At 42.6% G+C, this 21753-nt stretch overlaps 1 protein-coding gene across 2 annotated transcripts in view; it reads right to left on the reverse strand.

The window, feature by feature from the left end:
- Positions 1–201: 201 nt before the first annotated feature.
- Positions 202–21753, reverse strand: part of LOC119883167 (SPHK1 interactor, AKAP domain containing) — a 30928-nt gene continuing 9376 nt past the window's right edge. Inside the window, exons 4-12 of one of the 2 annotated variants that reach the window (XM_038693716.1) lie at positions 13005–13064; positions 12607–12747; positions 11714–11978; positions 6933–10257; positions 5309–5470; positions 4192–4275; positions 3383–3432; positions 2746–2930; positions 202–1390 (exon numbers count right to left, since the gene is read on the reverse strand). In XM_038693716.1, coding sequence (XP_038549644.1) covers positions 1238–1390; positions 2746–2930; positions 3383–3432; positions 4192–4275; positions 5309–5470; positions 6933–10257; positions 11714–11978; positions 12607–12747; positions 13005–13064 — 4425 coding nt within the window. In that variant the 3' untranslated portion in view covers positions 202–1237. The remainder of the gene's footprint in view (positions 1391–2745; positions 2931–3382; positions 3433–4191; positions 4276–5308; positions 5471–6932; positions 10258–11713; positions 11979–12606; positions 12748–13004; positions 13065–21753) is intronic. The other variant, XM_038693717.1, reaches the window with a different exon arrangement.

The following is a 21753-nucleotide window of genomic DNA, read 5'->3' on the forward strand; positions in this document are numbered from 1 at the left end:
CATGCATTGCATGTTTGAATAAAATCCCACATTATTCAGTAGCTCCCTAGCTGATATTGTGAAGAACTTCCCCAAAGATTACATGGTTGTTGTACAGTCTCACTGCATCTGTGCATCAGGCAATACTAATGTCGATAAATGTGCTACAAACCAGTGTTCAGTTGCCTTTCTGCTGAGTGTTACAAATAATAAAGACTGCCATTTTTTCACATCACAGAAATGTATTGATGTCAAAAGATAAATACATTCAGTTCTACCGTGACAGAGTTTACAGCTGAATCATGTGCTTTTTTTCCCACTGCTGATTTAACACTAGAGTACCACTAAGTAGAGAAATAAACAGACCAAATCCACATACAAATTCAACATTACAAACCTTACTCTGTCTTCCTGACATAGTAAAAGCTAGAGAGAGCAGTCCACTACTCCAAGGTGCAGCAGTTCCAAATCTACAGTATATACAGTACATCTATCCAAAATAATCAGTTCTCAAGTAACATTAACAAGATAACACACTTAGAACTGAATTTCAAGGTCACAACAGAGATGGCATGTAGGCCAATGAACACAACAAACGTGAATATTTTGCTTACTTTAAGCAAATGCGATCTTCTAAGTGACCATTATAAGAAAGTGAAAGAGCTTTTTTTTCTGGGCTTACGTTTCCTTACAAAGCCTCTTTTACAAAGTAGTTTTGATACAAAAGGTTGGCGCATGTTGAGTTGTGGGGAGAATTAAACCTGATTTTCCTATCTTCTATTGGTACTTTGCTTCATGTGTGTACATTTGGAATAAACAAATAAATAAGCACATAATTTGGTTGTGAGAATCTGTAAATATATATTTATATATAATCTGGAGCAGTTAAAACCTGCTGACTATAATCTCTTGAAGGCTGTTTCATTGCCATCAGGAAGGTCCAACCCGTACACCTACAGTTTGCTTGCTCTGTGTTTGTGTCTCACTAGAGAAGTGAATCTGAAAACAAAAACATGCTTTTATTAAAGGGAGACTGGTCTATTCATGGCTAGGAACAGACAAAAAGACCCAACGTCCGTGGACAGATTGTGGTGTACGAGTTTCTCAAGCATGCTGATCGCATTTATGCCTTCAGCTTGCAGCAGAGACACTTGGTGGGTGAGACAGGATGGGGCAAACAGTTGGGGACATTTTAGAAGTGTGAATGAATGAGTGAGCATGTGTGTTTTTGTTTGCAGTATGAGGAGGCTAGTCCGCCCTACAGGGTCTCCAACAGCCAATCAAACAGGCTGGAAAGAGACCGGCCCTCCTCTTCCTCTTTCTCGTGTAGTTTACAGAACTGAACCACAGCGCTGAACAAGTCCGCAATCCGCCACGCCTTCTGAGACATCAGATGGACTACCCTCTGGAACTGTGAGAAGACACACACGTAATGAATCACTAAACACTAAATGCATGGTCATCAACATCAGCACTTTGCTGACTAATGGAGAGATTTACAGGAACTTTTTCCAAAGTTATCTATGTAACATAACAATTGCTTAAATATTATCTAACAAGCAATGACAGGTCAAATCAAATGCCGTTTTTCCATTACCAGTACCAGCTCAACTTGCCTCACCTTGACTCGACTCGGTTTGGCCTTTAGCAGATAGTACCCAGAGATGGCACCCCTCAATGTAGCTGGTCATCCTAGCGGCGCCACACACAACTGCCGCAACGTAATTTTCAATGCGGCACACACCAGCGACCCACACTGCTTTCTCTTTATTTAAGCTAAAACGTTTCAACATTACTATTAGAATGTAAAGACAGATAAGCGGTAAGAAAACTGCCGTTGTTGCTGCAGCGGTCTGTGTGACAGTGGGACCAGAGGGCTCTGTGAGCTCCTCCCGCGGACTTGCAGAGCTCCTAAACACCGAAAACTTTCAAGTTCCGCCATCACTTCTCGTAAAACTGTCAATATTCGAAATCTACACAGTTGATTTCTCACCTTAAAACTTCTCAGAAGTGGATTTTGGTGATGAAATAAAGTATGAAAATTGTAAAATATAAAACTTTCTGTTGCTGGCCTCTGTCAGGCGCGCACAATGATGACGCAGTGAATAATGATGATTCTCTCTGAACAATCAGTAGTCTGCTGTGTTTTCACGTCACATTTTAGTATCGCCTCAGCTCGCTTGGAACCTCGACAGAGGTGATACGCGTGTCGAAGTGTCCTTGGGCAAGATACTGAACCCCGAATTGCCCCTGGCGGCTATTCCGCCAGTGTATGAATGACTGTGAATGTTAGTTTCCGTTTGAGCACTTAGGCTCAGTGTATGACTGGTGAATGCAGATGTAGTGTAAAAGCGCTTTGAGTGGTCGAAAAGACTAGAAAGGCGCTATACAAATACGGAGCATTTACATTTACTTTTCCACAATGGAAAACCAAACAGGCGAGTCGAGCTGGTACCATGCATTGGAAAAGGGGCTAAACACTTTCGGTATAAACACACAACTTTGTGTTCGGTAAACACACAACTTTGTGTTCGGTAAACACACAACTTTGTGTTCGGTAATGTCAAACAACACCAACAATAAGGTAAGAGAGACAATGACCTTCTAGCCTCAATATATTGAAACTGTACTACTTTAGGCCAACAAAAGAATAAATAAATAGAGCACTCATAATTTTGTGCATACATGTTACCTCAGTATCTGTAAAATCTTGTCTACGACCTCCCCCCCTGTGTTTATGTTTTTTGATTTGACAGCTGTGCCTACCTTCACAACCCTCTTCTCTTTGGACTTCCTGAAGTATAGAGCAGGAAGGCCCAGCTCGGAGGCGGCAATCCACTGTAGGGCCACTCTCAGCTCCGAGTCCACGCACTCAGGCTCAAGGTCGCAGTTTACCACCAACAGCACCCTGAGGTTGCTGCTGCCGCCTGTTGTCCTCGCTGAACTGCTCTCTGAAAAATCAAAAGTGACGGGACATATTTTAGTAGGAGGTTGTCCATAATTTCATTCTCTATACTTGCTCGGACATGAAAAGCCAATGTGCCAAACCTTTTGCACGCAATCATACAGTACGTTAAACTTCAAACAGAAATATCCAGGGCTCAGTCTTGCTTTGAGGTCATCTTTGTTGGAGTGTAAGTCATTAAACAAAGATGAACTTTGTGTTGAGACACTTCTGGAATGATAGTCCCTTTTCAATTATTGATGATCATCCTTATTTCAGAGAGCAGAATCAAACCGCCTCCATTCAAGCACATCCATTTGGGGGATTAATCACACAAACCCAGCACATACTGTACCTTTGGTCACTCAAGAGCTCTTGGTGAGTAGAGAGATGCAAAAGGTGAAATAATTAAGGCACTGATAACACTGAGATGACATGAAAATCCATCGCTACACTTACCAAAGATATTCCCCTTGGTTCCTGCCAGATGGCCTTTCTCTGTCTCCTCACTGTGGGGGGAAAAAATGCCATTTGAAAGTTACGGTATCATCAACATTTTGGGAACTACGCTTATTCGTTCTTGCTAATGGTTAGATATGAAAAAAACAGCTGCTTAGCTTAGCATAAAGACTGGGGGAAACAGCTAGCCTGATCGAAGGTAACAGAATTTGCCCATCAGCACCTCTAAAGCTCACTAATTAACACATTTTATCTTGTTTGTTTAATCAGTACAAAAACAGAAATAGAAGAACACACTGGGGTTTTATGGGGAGTTATGTGCCAGACTATTTATTCTAACTTAGTATTTCCTAAAATGTCTATTACTATTTACTATCTATTTCTTTAGTGCAAGTATATTGTAATACATATATATATATATATATATATATATTATAATACACTGTTAACCTGAATGTGTTTATTAATTTCAAAGTTAAGATAGATATGCAGGTAGAATAGAACAGAACACAAGAAATGCTGCAGACTAGGGAGGCTTTTATGTCTATTAAACAGGACATCATTATCTGTGCTAGAATGACAGCAGAATATGTAATTAGCAATAATCTGTCATGTGCGTGAGTGTTAGTCTGACAGCCTGTCACAGTCACATGCCACCTGATCTCTGCACCCTGGGTGAGAAAATGAGCAAAAGCAATATACTGTCTGCAGACTTTTTGTTGTATTAGAGAAAAAAAAGGCATTATGGGCATCAGAGTGACAAATTAATGAGAAATATTTCAGCACCACCTTGTGACACTGATAGATACCTGATTACTGTGCTCGTAGTGGGCACGTCAGAAAAGGCATCCAGGTCTGCCAGGCCTAGGCTGGATGCGCTGCTGGTCCCGTTCCTGGTAACCAGTAAAAAACAAGAGATAGTGTCATCCACATGGTGTCTCAAGACACCCGACATGATTGCTGACTTGTGAAGAGAACAATAACCAGGCGCAGCGATGCAGGTCATGTTGTTCATTAGCTTATGATTAGCATATAAATAGCAGCTGCAGCAGAATTGGACGCTAAAGGTGGGAGAGCTGGTGATTTTTGTCCAGCAGCAAGCCTGTCTGAACATGAAGATGAGGAGATTTAGAGGTAGTTTAGGCGGGTAGGGTGGACAGGCAGGGCTGGCAGCCATGCCCTTGTGTTACAACATGGATCGTGGGAATGAGGTGGAATTAAAGTAAGCAGGTAGATGGAGAGGTTTCAAGGAGCAGTGAGTGTTATGGTGGTGCAGACAACTACCCTTGCAGTTGAATTAAGCAAAAAGCAAGTATCTTATATCACTGCCACACTAAACACATGGAGCCATACAGCTTCCCCTTTCCTCTCTAACCCACACGTTTCTTTAGAAATAAATGTATTTTAGTAAGCAGTTTATAATGCTTGCTTCGCTGTTTGTAAAATAATTTGGTCCATAAGTTGTTTTAAGGCAAAGTGAAAACAGGGCCATTTCTAAAGTTAGCTTATTTCAACTAGGAAGCACAGAGCAGTGAGTCTAGGCTGTTTGGTATAAGTTGAAAAAGTCAGCATGGTTAGCTAAAAGAAATGAGAATTTGATGAAGCAGAGAATGGTGTAGCAAATGTTCTGAACTAGAGGCTTTTGATGAGCGAGCTCACAGCACTGTACCACTGCAGCTTACTGAAGGTAGTTGTGTGTGGGGTGCAGGCAGGGTCTAGCCCTTTATGCGAGCTGCAGTATGGAGAGGGCTTTGTGGAGTGAGCTCTCTGCCATATACTGCCTTAGCAGGCGTGGATATAGCAGCAGGGAGTAAATTGGCGTTGGCACAGGAGAGCACAAGTGTCAGTAGCAATGGGCCAATGAGAGTGGGGTGAGGGTGGGAGTAGCAGCGTTTGGAGCAGTATCAAGGAGCAACGGTTACTGACCCCTCGCTCAGCTGGATAAAACTACTGGTCTCCTCGTGGGGGTCATCTTCGGGAGTTATATGGGACCAGCTCCCCATGCTCTCTTCACTGCTAGCACTCATAGAACGCTTGTCCCTCTTCACTACTGCAGCCACCGCCACAGCTGGCCTGTCCCTCTCACTGCTGGGGAGAGCAAACCGCAAGATGGTGGGAATGACCATCGACTAGTTGTGTGTACAATGTCTGCTGCAATGTGTGATAACTTTGGCTGTTTTCCCAAATGTTGTTCCCATGGTCCTCAACTTGACATAACTTTGCACCGCATCAAAAGAAAGCTAATTCATTTCAGTATCTTTAATGCATCAGCAAACTGCGACCCTCCGGGGGGCACTGTTGGAATTTCGGTGTTTTTCAGGAAATATATTAAATTAAGTCATAATCAGATGATTGAGGGCTGCCATCCTCAACAATTCCAGAGGGACATCAGGTTTTATTGACTAGGTAAGTGATTGGGTTCCACTCTTACACAGGGGACAAACAGAATCCCTCCCTTCCTGGATTACATGTATTGTCAAGTGGAAAGGAGCGTGTCCTGTGACTCTCCTGTGGCCTAGGAGCCTTTCAGCTGTTTTCCTCTCATTCACTATTGCACAAGTCTCATTTTGAAGATCTACATTTCTTTAAAACACACAATAAAATACTAACACGCAACTGATTCCCCACATCCGGATATTATATTTTCACTTTCCTCTATATACCTCTCTTGCACATTAACAGCTCTTTCCACTTTACATTTTCAGCACGTTCATTTGATTCCACACTGATACGCACTATGAACTGCTTCAGTCTTCATTACCCCCAGAGCATCCACTAAAATGTGTTCTGGGAGAGTCTACGCTTGCCGAGTCCTTGTCTTGCTAAAATGTCAGTCTGGTTTGAATAAGACTGTAAGACTGATCATGTCGAATAATGTAATAATCAGAAGGACTACATACCCTTATTACAAATGAACTGACTTCATTTAAACACCATTATTCTGCTAACCTGCTGCCAAACAACCTCTCTCAAGCAAGCTTTAATCTCCCAAATTCCTTGTAATTTTCGTTGTGTCAATGTAATCTAAATACCTGAGATGAGAGCGTTGTGGTTTTAGTGTGTTAGCCAAGAGTGCAGCTTGTACTGATCAAGGTGAGTTGAACAGTCCCACAGTGGATAAAAGATGAAGCCACTAAAAGCTTTCTGCACACACAATACATTATCCAGACAATGCGAGTCACATCCTAGCCAAAGGTTTGTCAAACCTCACACACTGCTAAAATAGATTAAATTTCCCACTGAATGGATCCTCTGTGTGCCTGCCACACTTTGATCAAACTCTAAAAATAGCTTTGGAATGATTGGACAGTATGGAAGGTAAGGTCTGGATTTCATTTGTTTAGTGCTGATTTTTCAACTTTGAACATTAAAAAATAAAATTAAAAACAACCATGTGATTCTTCATTTCTCACTCTCACTCTTGTCCGACAGATTAATCTCTACTTTTGACATCTACAGTATGATGATTCTGCTGCGGGGCTATAAAAAATCTTTCTGCCTGAAGGAGGGGTCTGAGTCTCAAACAAAAGGACTTTGAGCAGTGTAATACCTGCCGCTGCTGGCTGTAGCTCTCTCTGTACGCTTGTTAGCTGACATGTCTGGGGATGTTTCCTGAGGTCCTCCTCCTGTCCTTTCAGGGTTTAGAAGTTCATCCCTCTGATCTCCCTCAATGTGGATCAGCGGCACATCTCTGGGGCCCCTCATTCGGGGTGCACCGCTGTCACTAGTCCCGGACCCTACTCCAGTGCCAGTTTGCTCCTGGCTGGACCTAGTCCGACTACAACTTAGATGAGATTGTTTGAACCCTCTCCGTCTTTCACCAACAGGCATGTGTGGCTGTGAGAGCAACCCAGATGTGCCCCCGGCTACATCTTGCTGGGCCCCCAGAGCAGACTTGCCAATATCTACAATGTCAGCTGCCAGGCGATTGGCAAACTGCTGCACATGGGGCTGGGGATCTCCTGGAGCCTCCAGCTCAATACTGTCCTCTGAATCAGCAATGATCTTGTTCTTTCTCATCAAGGACTCAATGGAGCTCGACCAGGTCTCATGAATCAGCATATCAGTAATCTGGTCAGTTTTACCCCTTTGATAGAGGCAGGAGTCTGATTTACACAGTCCAGTTGCTGACACTGAGTTGGTGGGGAAGATGTTCAGCGTGTCTCCATGCACATTGCGGCCAAATCCATCAAAAGAGTTGGCTTTAATGGGTGAGTTGACAGTCAGTCGTGAGTCTGAGGAGCGCCGATCAGGGACAGAGGACTGTCGTATACAGAAGGGTGTTCTAGGAGAAGGAGGGAACAGGCTGTTGCTCCACTCTTTAGTCTTGGCAATGCCATACTCTTTGTTTTCCTTATCCATGTCCCGAAGCATAAACCTGTAGAACTCCTCGGTGATGCTCTCTGTGCTAGACTGTTTGGACAAGCAGGATGAGGTCCTGACATTAAGGTGACCATTTTTCTTCGAGGCAGCCTGTTGCACTGCTGCAGCCAGAATGTTGCTGGCATTTTTCCCAGCGTAGTAGTCCAGCAGAAGGTCAAAGCCCCTGCCCTCTGTCTCCATCTGGTTTACCATAAATCGTGAGAACTCATCTGTGATGCTCTCACAGCTGGACTGCTTAGATATTGAGCTACCACGGCTCAAGTTCTGACCTAACCTACTGCCAGGGCCCAGGGTGTTGGGTGTGCCTGACGGGTCTGCGTCTTCTTCAGGAATACTCTCATAACTAGATGCCTTCCCACGGCTCCACCTCTCACACTGCAACCTGCTGCGTGGCTGGCCTGTTTTGGAGGTATCCACCACATTAAGCTCAGGGCAATTCATGATCCTAGCGGTGACTTCAGAGGCAAAGAGGGCAAATGGGTCCTGCGGTTCATCTGGGTTGACAGATTCGTCCACCACTCGGTTCACAAGCCGCTCCATCAGCTCTGGCTGCTCCTCCGTCTTCCTCTTGATCTCACTGAGGCGTGGTGCCCGATGTTTCTTGGAAGCAGCATTGTTGCTCTGACCTTCTTTCCTTCTGAGGACTGTGCGGCAAGCAGGGATCAAGTAGGCTTCTGGCCCTTCAGTTGACGTCCCTTTCAGGGCACAGAACCAGGGTTGTTTCCCACTGGAGTTCTCCAGGCAGATGGCTGCTAGTTCTGTGGCCATAGACACCACTGTAGCAGCCAAATCATCAGCATAGCAAGTGATAGGTGTCCTGGACTCTGAGTCCATTCTCAAGCAGAGCAGAGAAGTGCAAGAGTTTAAGGAGGACTGGGGTGTGAGGGAGGCCTGTCGTCCCCTCTTCTCTGTGCTATAAACTGGGATTTCACTCCAAGGTTCTCTGATGGCACCACTGTTATGCTGGATCTGTTGGTAGTCAGAGAAGTCCTTGGCAGGTGAGGAGGTGGATTTAGACTGACTTTGTCTGCATGATGACTGCTGCTGTTGCTCTTTGCTGTGTGCTATGGGGCAAGATGCAATGAGATCACTTTCCTCAAGCACATATTTCTCCTTCAGCCCAGGAACCACGGTAAGTTTATCTGTGCAGTGTAGCATGCCGCTCTGGTTCTCACTATTAGTGGACTGGCTGTTGCCAACTAAGCACTGTAATTGACTGAATGGATCCTTGGCGGTATTAAGCTCCCTATCACCCTCTTGTATTTCAAATGACCCTTGGTCAAATTTAGAGATGTGACTGATTTTCTTCTGTGTCAGGCAAAGGATATCAAACAGCAAATTGTTAACACTGTCCTGCAGAAAAACCTGGAGGTTTGGTGCATCTTTTCCAGTACCCTCTAGTTCTTTTTTCTTTTTTGCTTTCTCTAAAGCATGCTTAAATAAGCTGTCTGCAACCTCATTTATTAAGTCATCCACCTCTCTTTCGTCCATGTAGGATTTCTTTGGACAAGTAATGCCATCTACTATCTTGTTATGTGTGGCTTCCAGAAGGTGGGCCACACTCCTGTAGTCTTGTGGCTGAGTCAGCACTTCAGCTGCTTCCCTGTGTAGGACCTCAGCAATGTTGGCACGAAACGCTTCAACGCTGGTACTCTCTGCCACACTGCAGTGCAGCGTGAAGGCTGTTGAGGCCTCAGCTGCAGACATCAGACCACGGGATGCTGTGTAGACTTCAGTGGAATCTGCATCAGAATCGCAGCACTCCCCTGACTCCTCTGTTAGCTCCAAAGCTGCTACAGCACCAGCTACCTGAGCCATGCCACACATGGCTGAGGAGAAGGAGTAGTCTCCCCTTTCCTCTGGTTCCTGCAGCTCCTCCTCTGTGTCTTCCTCTGAGGCTGATTCCATGGCCAGCTGTTCTGTCAGCTGCGGGGTAGTAATGGTGCCAATGACACTGGCAGCACAGGCCAAAGCCACCTCTACATGTTTGGATGGGTGTCCTCCATTGTGGTGGGGAATGTGGGTCTGTGTCCCATTCTCTGGCTCCTCTCTGGCTTTGGCAATGATATCCTGGTCAGGCACATGGGACACCTGGGTCTCTGGCCATTCTACAGCCCCATCAGAGCTGTCTGGGCTTTGAACTATAACAATCTTGGGGAGTTCAAAAGAGCAGGTGCGCTGCTGGGAAGGCTGCTTGGTCTTTGCAGGATGACTAGAGAGGGACACACTGACAGCAGCCTCAGAAACAAAGGAGGTTTCATCTTGAGAGAGGCGTATGAAGGCATCTTGCAACACCGACTCGGCCAGATTTGTGGCATAGTGACCAGCTGATTCCTTAGTGTGGAGGCTTCCTCGCCGATGCCCTTCCTTTTTCACCCCAGCATCCTCCTTGTTCTGATGATGGGCCAGCTGTCCCCTCTGACATGCGAGTCTGACACAGTGTTTCTGTGCAGCCTCTACCAAGCTCTCTGCCAGGTCACCACTCTCTGGTTCTGTGAAGAGACAGGGGAATACAGAGAAAGACAGGGAATGAAAAATGTCCACACTGATTAAAAAGCAGCTCAATCAGTTGCAAGTGCCACAGCAAGAGTAGAATATTACCCTGTTTGCTCTTCACTGGATATTGGAGATTGTTTGTGTCTTTTTTGGACCATTAACTTTCCCCATGGACAAAATTCCAGAGAATTATTTCTATCTAACACATTGCATTAGTCACCAGGTTAACACAATGGCATTAATTATATACTTATCTGTCACTATAGACATTTTTCAGTGATTGCTACACAACTGCCTCAGTAGTGTTGCTGCAACCCCAGGGTGAAATATAGGGTTTAAATCTACTCAATATGCTGTATTAGTATTTTTTAAACCTCATGTCTGCTCAATAAAAACAAATGGGACTAGAATAATGTTTACAATATTAAATTGTGAGTTCTAGTTGATGTCAGCAATAATGGCAGAACAATTGACATATTTTTGAACATAACCACTAATTAAAATTCTTTAGTATCTACAAAGTCCATCCACATAGAGCAGAAAACATTTATAGGTAATGATACAAATATGAACATTATATTGATTCTTTGTAGAAATGGCTGTGTTGCATCTTATTTCTGATACAGCCCTGGCAATTACAGTTATAAGGAGCTGAACAATTACTACTATCTACATGGGTGGTTATACTCAATGGACCAGGACATGTGTTGTCTGTTTCTTTAAGCTTTTAAAGATGGCCTTAAAATCTGTATTACACTCAGTTCTATGTATTTTTCAGGTGGTGCAGCCACTTCATCCTGCATGGTGTGTGGTCAAAATGCTCTCTAAGCTTTTCTATGGACAGCATGCTGATTCACGCTGCAAGTAGATGCAAATGAATCACAGGAACACTGTGATGCTGTTCAGGCCGTATCATGTTTACATGCACAGATGTGGGATGAAATTTTTTACTTTGTTGTTTTACACTGGGTCACACAAAGTTCGATGACAGGAAATGCACTTAAAGCAATTGTGATTAACATTAAATTAACATTTATATGAATTCTCAGCATGCATCAAAAGCCGATATATGAATGTAAAAATCTTTTCTTGGAACTATGACTATTCACAATATAAGTAGGATATTTATCCAGATTAACTAACGTGACTTTTTAAGAATTAAAACACTGAAAAATCTATCTGTATCCTGATCTCCTTAAAATTACAAAGTGATAGACTATAATGTGACACATTTTCTTTGCATTTTTTTGTTCTTTTAAGCACACTAGTTCAACAGAACATAGTCAAGGTATTCAACAACACAGTATGTCAAAAATATTGAGAACACCATGAATCAGTTGTTTGTTGGCCTTACTTTCCAACAGTTTTCATCTGACTTTCTTGATATCCTGCCAAATAACACACAAACATGGCTGAAAATAAAACCCCTCCAGTGGAGGTAATGAGGCTCACCATTTCTGAAGCCATCATCCTCGCTGTCATCACCGAGGTGTTCTGAGGCAGTCAGGAAGTCTTCTTCTATGGACGAGATGGAGCGATTGGTATCGTCATCGACCCGTTGCCCTGCTGTTCGGCCATGCTGAAGCTGTTGCTCCTTTCCCCACTGCAGACCAATCAGGAACTTGTTGATATCAAAGATGATGCTGCTAGTTTGGGTGGAGTGTCTCTGCCCTGAACACTGAACCAGGCACACGCCTGTACTCTGCAGCTGCCCGCCCTGAATGGAACAGAATGGATGTACAGATACCTATGATGCATGCACACACAGAAACACATACATACACATTTGTCTTCCTTTTATTCAATGTCCTATTAGCTCATTGGACCAATTCATGCAAGTTTAATCGTCTGTGCAGGCTCCTCAGGCTGTGTATTGAGCCTAACAGTGGTTTTATACAATGATGTATTTGATAAGCTGCAAAAAGTCTGTGAGTGGCTATAAGTTTGTGTTAAGATAAATACCATTAAAATAAGAAAGGGATATATGTATGCTGCAGTAGTTTGTGTGTTTGTATAATTTATGTCAGTTTAAAGTTTTAGTTTCATCCATTGTTCTGTAAGTGTTATTTTCTGTTCATGTACATTCTAATGTCAGTTTTTTGTCACACATACGTCTATGCTACGGAGGATGAGAAAATGTGTTTATTGGAGTGAATGGGGGAGAAATACTAGATAAAATGAATGCAGTTCCTACTCTGGATTTTTTTTGTAGTACAAAATGTTCAAATCTAATCACACAAAATTGCAGTACAAAAAGACCGTTTACTTTTGCCTTGCACTCCAGGCCAGTTCATTCAAAGGATGAAAATACTTGCCAGGATTTAAAGACATCACTACGAACTCACCTGAGAGAGGGAGTGTGGGTGTGTTTGGCAAGCGTCTGAGGCTTCCAGGCCACCAAGCAGTAGGATCTCATTTTCTTTCGGCTGGTGGACAGTCAGTAATTCAACGAGCTTTGGCAGGTCTGAAGACACCGATGCCAATTTCTGCAGGAGACATGCCGAGCACAGACACAATGCTGGATAATAATAATAAAAAAAGCTTTTCTTCAAGCAACTTCAAAACTGAACATGTCAACCCTCTAATTCTGGTTAATGATTCTGAATCCATAGTGAGCTAACTGAGCCCATGTTTATATGTGAAATGCAATTAACAACTGTTCTGGGCTGCTGGAAAGTAGGCAGGAATGAAAACGAGATCGTGCAGGAGGGAAAGGATGAGTGCGGACGAGGATTCTGCTCACCTTGATGCTTTTGTCGTCGCGATAGTCTTTTTTCTGAGGGTCAAGATTTACAAAACAGATCTGAGAGAGACAAAAAGAGAAACAAAGAACATTGGAGTGACAGTGTGTACGGGAAGATTATGACACAAATGCTGAGCAGGAGTGGAGCACAAAGTGGCCCAGATGTCAGATTTGAGAGTGCTATAATGGTAAAGGATACTGCATTGCCTTTCCCATTGCAATTTCTTTGATACAAATCCTACAAACCAGACAGAAGGATAGCTTCCTTCTAAGTGGTTCACCATTTAAAAACTACAGCAGCTGCCTGTCGTGTTTGAATAACCACTATTAGGCACTGTCTCTCATTGACAGAACCCTTTCTAAGAAGACTTTGTTGTCTCTCAGGGGCTGCTAGCAGGAGGTGTAAATCAGCAGTGATTTTCTTTCTGTCTCTGTCTCTCTTTTTCCACTTTTCTCCTCCTCTGTCTCCACTCCTTCACTGTGCCTCTGTCACGCTCTCTGCCTCCTCCTCTTCGCATCTCACCCATCTCCACCTCTGGCTGCAGGTTTAATGGTGTGTGATGGAGTCCTCACGGCAGTGCTGGGAGTCTGGGACTGTCCGCTGGCTGCTGTTTGATTCTACAGCACACAGCCTCTGATCTAAGATGGCATAGCCAACTTAGTCCTGTGTGGGTTAATGGATAAAGCGCGTCACCAACAGCTTTTTAAGGAGGGGGAGGGTCGCTGCAGGGTACTGTGAGGTGATTTGGGAAAAGTGACAGTGCATGTGTCTCAGTCATTTCTATATATAACATCTAAATGCAACCATGCTTGTCATCGCTAATCAAACCAAGTCGTAATGTGAGTCACTGAGGCAGTCTCCATCTTTTCAATACCGTCTCTCTTTTACCTCTACCATCTCCATATCCGCTCTGCCTGCCGCTATCTTTCCCCCATCTCTCCTCTCTAGACCTGCAAAAAATATATATAGTTTCAAATAATCACATCTTGACACATATCGCTGTTTAAAATAATTTCCCTTGAACTACCGGAGGTGTGCTGTTGAGATATATTTTCCATGATTTTCATATTATTTTCCATTTATCTGCGTGGTATACAAAGATTTATTCCCAGAAAGTCATGTCAAGGTATAGAAGGCACAATAAATCCAGAATCAAGGTGTATATTGTTTACTACTTCTTCAAAATCATGTCACATTGTCTGTCTGTTTTTTTGCTCCAGATCTGAAAGTGAAGCAAAACAAATGCTGCAATAAATATGTAAATATATTTTGACGAGTTTATATTTCAAAACAAGGCTGTAATTCTACTACACTTTGCATCTTTTCCTCTTTTTAGAAGACTGGATGGAAGTCTGGGTTTGCTTCATCGAAGTAAAAGCTAAGATTAAGAAGGAACATTACCAGGGAACAACAAAAACGGATCGGATGAGCCAAAATGTCCTTCAACTGAAACGACAACGCGGCACATTCAGAATAGGCCAATTTCCCCCCTCACCTCCAATCTGGTATCCTCCAGTCAAACATAATATTTTCCAAACTATTAAGTCTAATGTGATGAAAATTGCTGCCTGAAAATGGAGTCAGTCAAGGATAAAATACGCAATGTCAGCTTACAATGACAGAATATTTGAAAAGGTCTTATCCTGATCAAACCAAGTGTGCGTGTTTTTTCTCCTCTGCCCTTCATGGACTACACGTGTCACCTATAATGTTTATCGGAATACCAAGAGGCCTGCTCCTTTTGTTACCTTTCTCTCATAATAACGGCAATCTACTCACTGAGGATTTGTTCATTTGCTTGTCTATTGTTCAGATCTTTCTTGTAAGAATAGCTGTTAAATGTCAATGACATCCACATAGGACCAGAGATTATCCTACACCGTTTACTGAAGCCAGAGACAATAGCTTGATTTTGCCACTTGCTGGCCCTGGTAATGGCCTTTAAATTCAGTTTTTACTCATCGTGCACAGTGTTTTCATGGTATTGTTTCTGTTTATTTTGTATCTGGATACAGATATATGCCCTTTATTTAAGTCGTAATGTGCTATGAACAAAGAACCACCTCATCCCTTTGCCTCTACACTACAGCCTGCAGAGTCCTAATTTGCTATCTAAGTTTATTTCTATCCATACCACAACATATAACTAAGAGGTTTGGCACACTTGCTCAGGAGCACCTCGGCAGTGTTAAATTGAACTGATATTGGAAATCATCCCAGAAAAAGCAACGACAAACACCTCCCCCTGAATGCTAACACGCCGCCTGCAGATAACACACAGTTTGAGGAAAAGCGAGGCAAGTGATCCACGATTTTGACCTTGAGAAGGGCTGAAGCAATTTAACCCCATCAGACGGTGAGAGCCAAGAGGCAGTTGTTCTAAATTTGGGAAGCAGAGGACCATCAAGTCATCTCCTTGTCCATGTGTGAGACGAGCCCAGGGACACGCTCTGATTCAGTTTTTCACAGACATACTAAATGATACCAGCTTGCGCCAGTCTGTCTTTGGAGGGCTGGCCATCTAAATATCAGTCGAGGAATATGAAGAGGGAGAGAGGAATGGAAATGCAGAGACAGAGAGGGTGAATAGTGATAGTTTGATGTGTGGATAAATTGATACCATGGAAGCATAGTGATGACTCAAGGATTTTTATATATCACACGTTTTCTTTCTTTTTTTAAGTTTAGTGAACAAAACTGCAAGAAGACTCCGGATCGGATTTTCTGTGAAATCCATTGGCTGTGACCAGCATGCACGCTCCCGAGCTTTTTGCCTGCTGATTCTGAGCCGTAAACACAGCAATAACACTGCAGCTAACGGAGTCCCCTAACACCAAAAAATGACCAGCACAACACAGACTCCAACACAAACTCCACGTAAGGATAAAAAACAACAAAACAGTTTAATGTACTGAAGCCCGTCAAGCCAAACAAGAATCAGATTGATGTCGGGTGAAAACACTGTCAACATCAGAAAGGCTTTAGTCAGGGAGAGACCTCCGCTTTGTTTTGGAACCAACAAAACTGACACAGAGTTGGCTTTTATCCTATTGGACAGGTAAACTTACATTACTGCAAAGCATGTGAAATATATTGGGATGTTGTGCTTTAATTGGCTGAAGTCAGATAACGTTAGCTTATTATTCAGTCTATTTCACTAACCGTTTCGATAATATCCAATAGATACAGATTCAGATTCATTCTTCATTGTCCACGATGGAGAAAATTTGTTTTCCCCGAGCAAACTTCAGCATGGATTATTTGCACATAATAAACATATACATATACCTATGCTGACATTGTTGAGCCTCCGGTAAAGGTAGACAAATAGTTACTGAAAAGCCAGCTAGTGAGCTAAAGCTGACATGTCGGCTAAATGCAGTCAATCTAACAAGCATGGATTAGTTCAACCTCCAGTGGATAATGTAGCAGTAACAGTTTACCTGAGTTTCCAGAATGCTGTAGAAGCTATCTCCGGTGCTTAGGTCTCTGTGTGTCGGATTCTGCTCGCTCATGAGTTCGAGCACACATATGAGCACACACCAGGTTGCAATTTAAAACCTGCACTGCTAGTGGCTGCTGAAAACTACATCTAGCCCCTTTAAGTTGACATGCGGAACAAACAGTAGCAAACAGTTCCTTTTTAACACATCCAGCAGATACAGCCAGTTCTTGAAGTGGAAAAAAAATAGGTGCCAGTACTATCCATTCCCATACATGTCAGAAGTTGCACTCCTCAGGAGCAACTTGGGGTTAGTGTCTTGCTCAGGGACCCATTGGTGGATGTGTCGCAGTGGGAACCTAGGTGTGCTACACCATGCCACTGCTCCATCACCACCCCTATGATATGAAGGGAAATAGAAATTGGCAGGTGACAATACATGATATAAAAATATAATCCAATATAATGCAGTAATGGGTAGCTTGTTTTTTTTATTGGTTTAGTTCCTTTTTTGGGCAATGCACATTTGTTTCTTCTATATTCAAATTGCATTGCATGATTTCTTATTGTAGAAAAAAACCTTTCTTAAAGTAGTTTCATTTGTTGTTTAACATTTCTCATTGCAAGCTGTGCTTCAGAACATGTTTAACAAATGCTTTCAAAAAGTGGTGACGACATTCTGATTCTGACATGTCCCCAGCATCCCCAGTGTAAATGACGAGAGGAGAGGGCAGCGAAGAGTACCAGTAGCTTGGGAGAAGTGCCGGTATGCAAGAAAAAAGTTCAGGTACTCCAAAGACTAAAATTAAAAGTGCCGGTACATACCAGCCCTCTTCAAACACTGGATACAGCACATATTAGCATTCATTTGGAGTCATGTTTCTGGCCACCTCAGGAATCTAAGATCAATATTCACTCTCTATTTAACTCTGCTAAATGCTCCACTGAATTCACCGTCTAGTTGCTAACTTTGTCTGCTTGCTGAGCAGTTAGAATGTGGTTGTCTTGTGGAGCTTTGTTGACAAAATAACTGCCTGCTGCTGTAGCTAACAGTAAGCTGAGCGACCTCAAGGGAATTGCCAGTTGTTGCATTATTGTCAGAGTCGTGGGTTCATCACAAACATACACACTGCATGCAAGGGATCCTCTTCAAATTAATGCTCCACTGTTAATATAAAAGTATTGATTATACCCACTTTAAGATTGTGGTCAGGGTTAAAAGAAAACACGACTGACAAAGCATGGTCCCTGTTGGCATACTCAAATAAGAATGACATCCACCCAGCCAAACATCCTCACTATGACTTTTTGCAGCAGACCCTTATAATTTAAACTGTTTAAACAAACAGCCGTTGCAGTTTTTCTGTAGAATGGTGTATCTAATTGCAGCAGAGATCTGGGTGTCTCTCCACATCATCTCCCTCTCTTCACTAGGTGCTCAGCCAATGTAAATCTAAAGCTGGGCTCAACATCAGCCCAGCCAACCAAAGTGAAACTCAAGGGGACTCTGACCACCTGTGCTGACTAGGACAAGACTGGACAGTTATAACCTTTACAGGAGAGAAATCTGGAGCCAGTCTCAGAGGCAACTGGCAGCAGAGGAATAGAGCATGTTTCAGCAAAATGTTAAATCTGTGTGTCTGCAAGCGTGAAGGGCATCTTGACTTCTAAAGGAAAACAAAAACATGTAGACATTTAGGTCAACTTAGGTGTTTGTGTTCCCTTCACAATAAAATAAGGAGGTTAAACACTGCAGTTTTGTCCTTTCAATGTTATTTCTGTTTTTTATTAACTTGTAAAAAAGTTAATTTTTGACCTTGAAAACAGTAGTTTCATAAAACAATCCCCTCAAGATCCACTTACTAGCTTAAAAGCTTTCAACCGTGTTATGTAGTTTTCATCAGCAGAGTTTGCTCAGTTGTCATGAGGATGGATCTGTCGACATGAGCCCAGTAGCTGCTATGCTGTTTTTCAACCGTAAAACAACTGAAAGCTCCTGAAAAAGCTAGTGACTGGACCTGGATTCGCGACTTTTTTGTCAAACTTCTATTTCAAGAATGAACTCATACTTTCATTTGAAGCCAAACACAGACAATAAGTCCTAAACCACCTATTGAGCTCGCAGGTCCACTTATGACACCTCAACAAGCTTCATTTGCTGATGAAGACTTTGTGGAATATTAAAGTTGTAAGCTTGTACTGTTGGTGACAGACCTGACAAAGCATGACTTGATATTTTTAACAAATCAGCATCATGATGTGGTTATTTCACCATCAGTTTGATCTGTTTATTGCAACTAAATCACAACAAAATGTTTGTTTTGGGCTCATACAGCTGTAGTTCTTTCACATAGTCGTGTTGTGTGTGAAAACTTGCGCGAGTAGTCCAGAAGTCAAACTCACGGGATGAAAGCGATGCCAGTTTAAAAATCGCGTTGTGTGTGAAACCAGCATATCTTCTCTATTTTGAGATGGCAGGAATGCACAATGTGTGTGTGTGTGTGTGTGTGTGTGTAGAAAACCCACATTAGACAGACAGTCTCAACAGTCTGGTTGAATAAACAACAACAAAAAAATTACCTACATTATTAACTCTGTTCTTAATTTGCATAACAATTTAGCATGTACTTTTGTCTGCTTATGCGATATACAGCAGTACTGTCGCATGTAACGGACAGGAATTAGGCTATTCAGTTGCTCACTGTCCTTGGTAAAATCATCCATTATTGATGCAGGAATGGGCTCTATCTATTTCAAGGCTACATATGATGGATTTTAACAATGTAGACTTTGGAATACCTTTAAACAACTGAATGTCAGTATTCAGCCATTTAGATTCAGGAAAATCTGTCACTTTTCCATTCAGTTGGCATTGATCCACAGACCCAACAGTCAAATTCAGCTACAGCATTTTTGGTCATTGTTGGAGGCCCAGTGTGTACGTGATGTGTGTGTGTGTGTGTGTGTGTTCAAGGGTTCAATTGTCCCAACTTATTTATGCATAAAATCCCATTTGGCTCTGGACAAACAAAACTGTCAGGCAGGCAGATTTCTTTCTTTCTTTCTTTGTACTACACACACACACACACACACATACACTCGCAAATAGAGGTTATGCAGAAACATAGTTTAAATACAATATAATGTGCACAGACATGGTCAATATGGTAAACCATTACAAAAATTTCTCCTTTGTCCATCAAAGCTTCATTCCTACTCAGCATTCCTCCCTCACTGCTCACTACACTGATCCTCCCACACACAGCTGCTGCTCTTGGTCCTTCTGTCTCCCTTTTTTTCGACTTTAACTGTGGCTTATTTTTTGCTCTTTTGCCTGACTTGAAACGCAAGAGTACTTTTGTTATACTGCACATGTAGTCCTTCATGCTCTGGATGCTTGATGTTTTGTGTGTGGCGTTTCTTCCCAAAAGCAACGATAAAATATGGTTACTCGAAAGAAATAGGCAAACAAATTCTAAGTGTGTACTCCCCATAGCCCCTGTGAAGCTGGACTGGTGCTGAATGGAAAGTGTTCCTAATGCTGCCACAAATGCGGGTTCATTCTTACTCATGAGGTCACAGAACTAAACATAGCTCCCTTTAAGTGTTGGCAACTTCAGTTATAATCCATTTTAAACTGAATTTAATTCAAATGAAGTTTAGGGGGAAACAACATTAAGGCTCAGTGACTCTGCCATAATAATTTTGTGATGCGACCCACAAGCTACACAGTGTTGGTCTAGAGACCAGACAGGCATGCTTATCTCACATACTGGTGACTATAAACAGCCTTATTTTGTGTTCATTAATTTTAAGTACTTGCTGATAAAATACATCAGCTGTCTGCAAAGCATAACAGGAAGCACCATATGATGAAATTCCATTTGCTACACAGTGATGTTGTCCAGGCTTTATACTTCTGACTGAGCTGCTTTCCTATTTATCTGGTATTTTGCTTCAAGTATTTTGCCACTAAAGGTATATTTTAAAAATTGTCGGATGCACCATCCATGTATACAGATGTGAAAACAGTTTGTAGTTGAAAGAAACAGGATATATGCAGTATTATGAATGGTGAATATCAAACACGCACACGCACACATACAGTTGCTAAGCTTGGAGCCCCAAGCTATAGAGAACATCAAGATGCTAATGCTGTCCTGGTTCTTCTCACAACATGAAAAATATGGATGTGTTATGGAATATATTTAAAAGAGGGGGATATATAGTATCTCTGGGGAGTTGATAAATTCCCCTGTGGGTCGACAAATGTATTTCCATCCATTGTCAACCACTTATCCTGCGTACAGAGTCGCGGCTGGAGCCAATCACAGCTGACATCGGGCGCAAGGCGGATCATCACCCTGGACAGGTCGCCAGTCCATCGCAGGGCCACACATAGACAAACAACCACTCTCACACCTAAGGACAATTTAAGGTCTAGTCCGCATGTCTTTGAATGGTGGAGGAAGCCGGAGCACCCGGGAGAACATGCAAACTCCACACAGAAAGGCCGGGGAAACCGGGGTTTGAACCCATGACCTTCTTGCTGTGAGGCGACAGACCCAACCACTGTACCACGTGCCACCTGTATACATTTCCCAAGGATCAATTTATCAATAAATATGGACTAAAACGGCTCATACAAAAAACCAAAAAACTCTAAAGGACCATTATGAAAAGCGGCAGCTTGTAAATAGAACCATGGTAGTTGATGTAGTTGATGCTGAGTAGTGTCTTTTGTCTTTTTTTACTACTAAATGTTTTCATCACAATAGATAAATACAGCAAGCAATCATCAGCAGGGTGAACAGTATAGAATATGGAATGATGTCAAGCATGCAACTGATAGTAGCAGTAGCAGAAATACTACAGGAGTAGTATTAGCAGGCTAACATGTGTTCAAACAGCTCTTAGCCATCACCTTGTGTGTCAGAGTTGAGAATGCATATTTTGAATATATTGAAGGGAGCGTGTTTAAGCCAAAATGAGGTGTTACATTGCTCTTTCCATCTGTGACTGGATTTGACTTCAACACCCTCCAACGGTTCTCTGATCCACTCCATCGCTGTGATCCATAAAATGACACATCGCCATAGTAGGCTGACCTACAAAAGAGAGCTACAGGCTATTCTCTCTTCACCTGAACCGTATTGTATCTGAGCTATATGATTAGCTAAAACTGCCCCATCAATAGTCACTTTAGCCTATAGTGCACAAATAGCTAACCTGCAAGCAAGACTGGAATACCAACCAGGCAAAGCAGGCAAAACCGCTGAGGCCCCAGACTTTCAGGGTCCTCAAAG

The sequence above is a fragment of the Micropterus salmoides genome, unplaced genomic scaffold (genome assembly GCF_014851395.1).
Source record: "Micropterus salmoides isolate LMB-PRFRI ecotype aquatic unplaced genomic scaffold, ASM1485139v1 Ms_hic_scaffold_3, whole genome shotgun sequence".
NCBI lineage: Eukaryota > Metazoa > Chordata > Actinopteri > Centrarchiformes > Centrarchidae > Micropterus > Micropterus salmoides.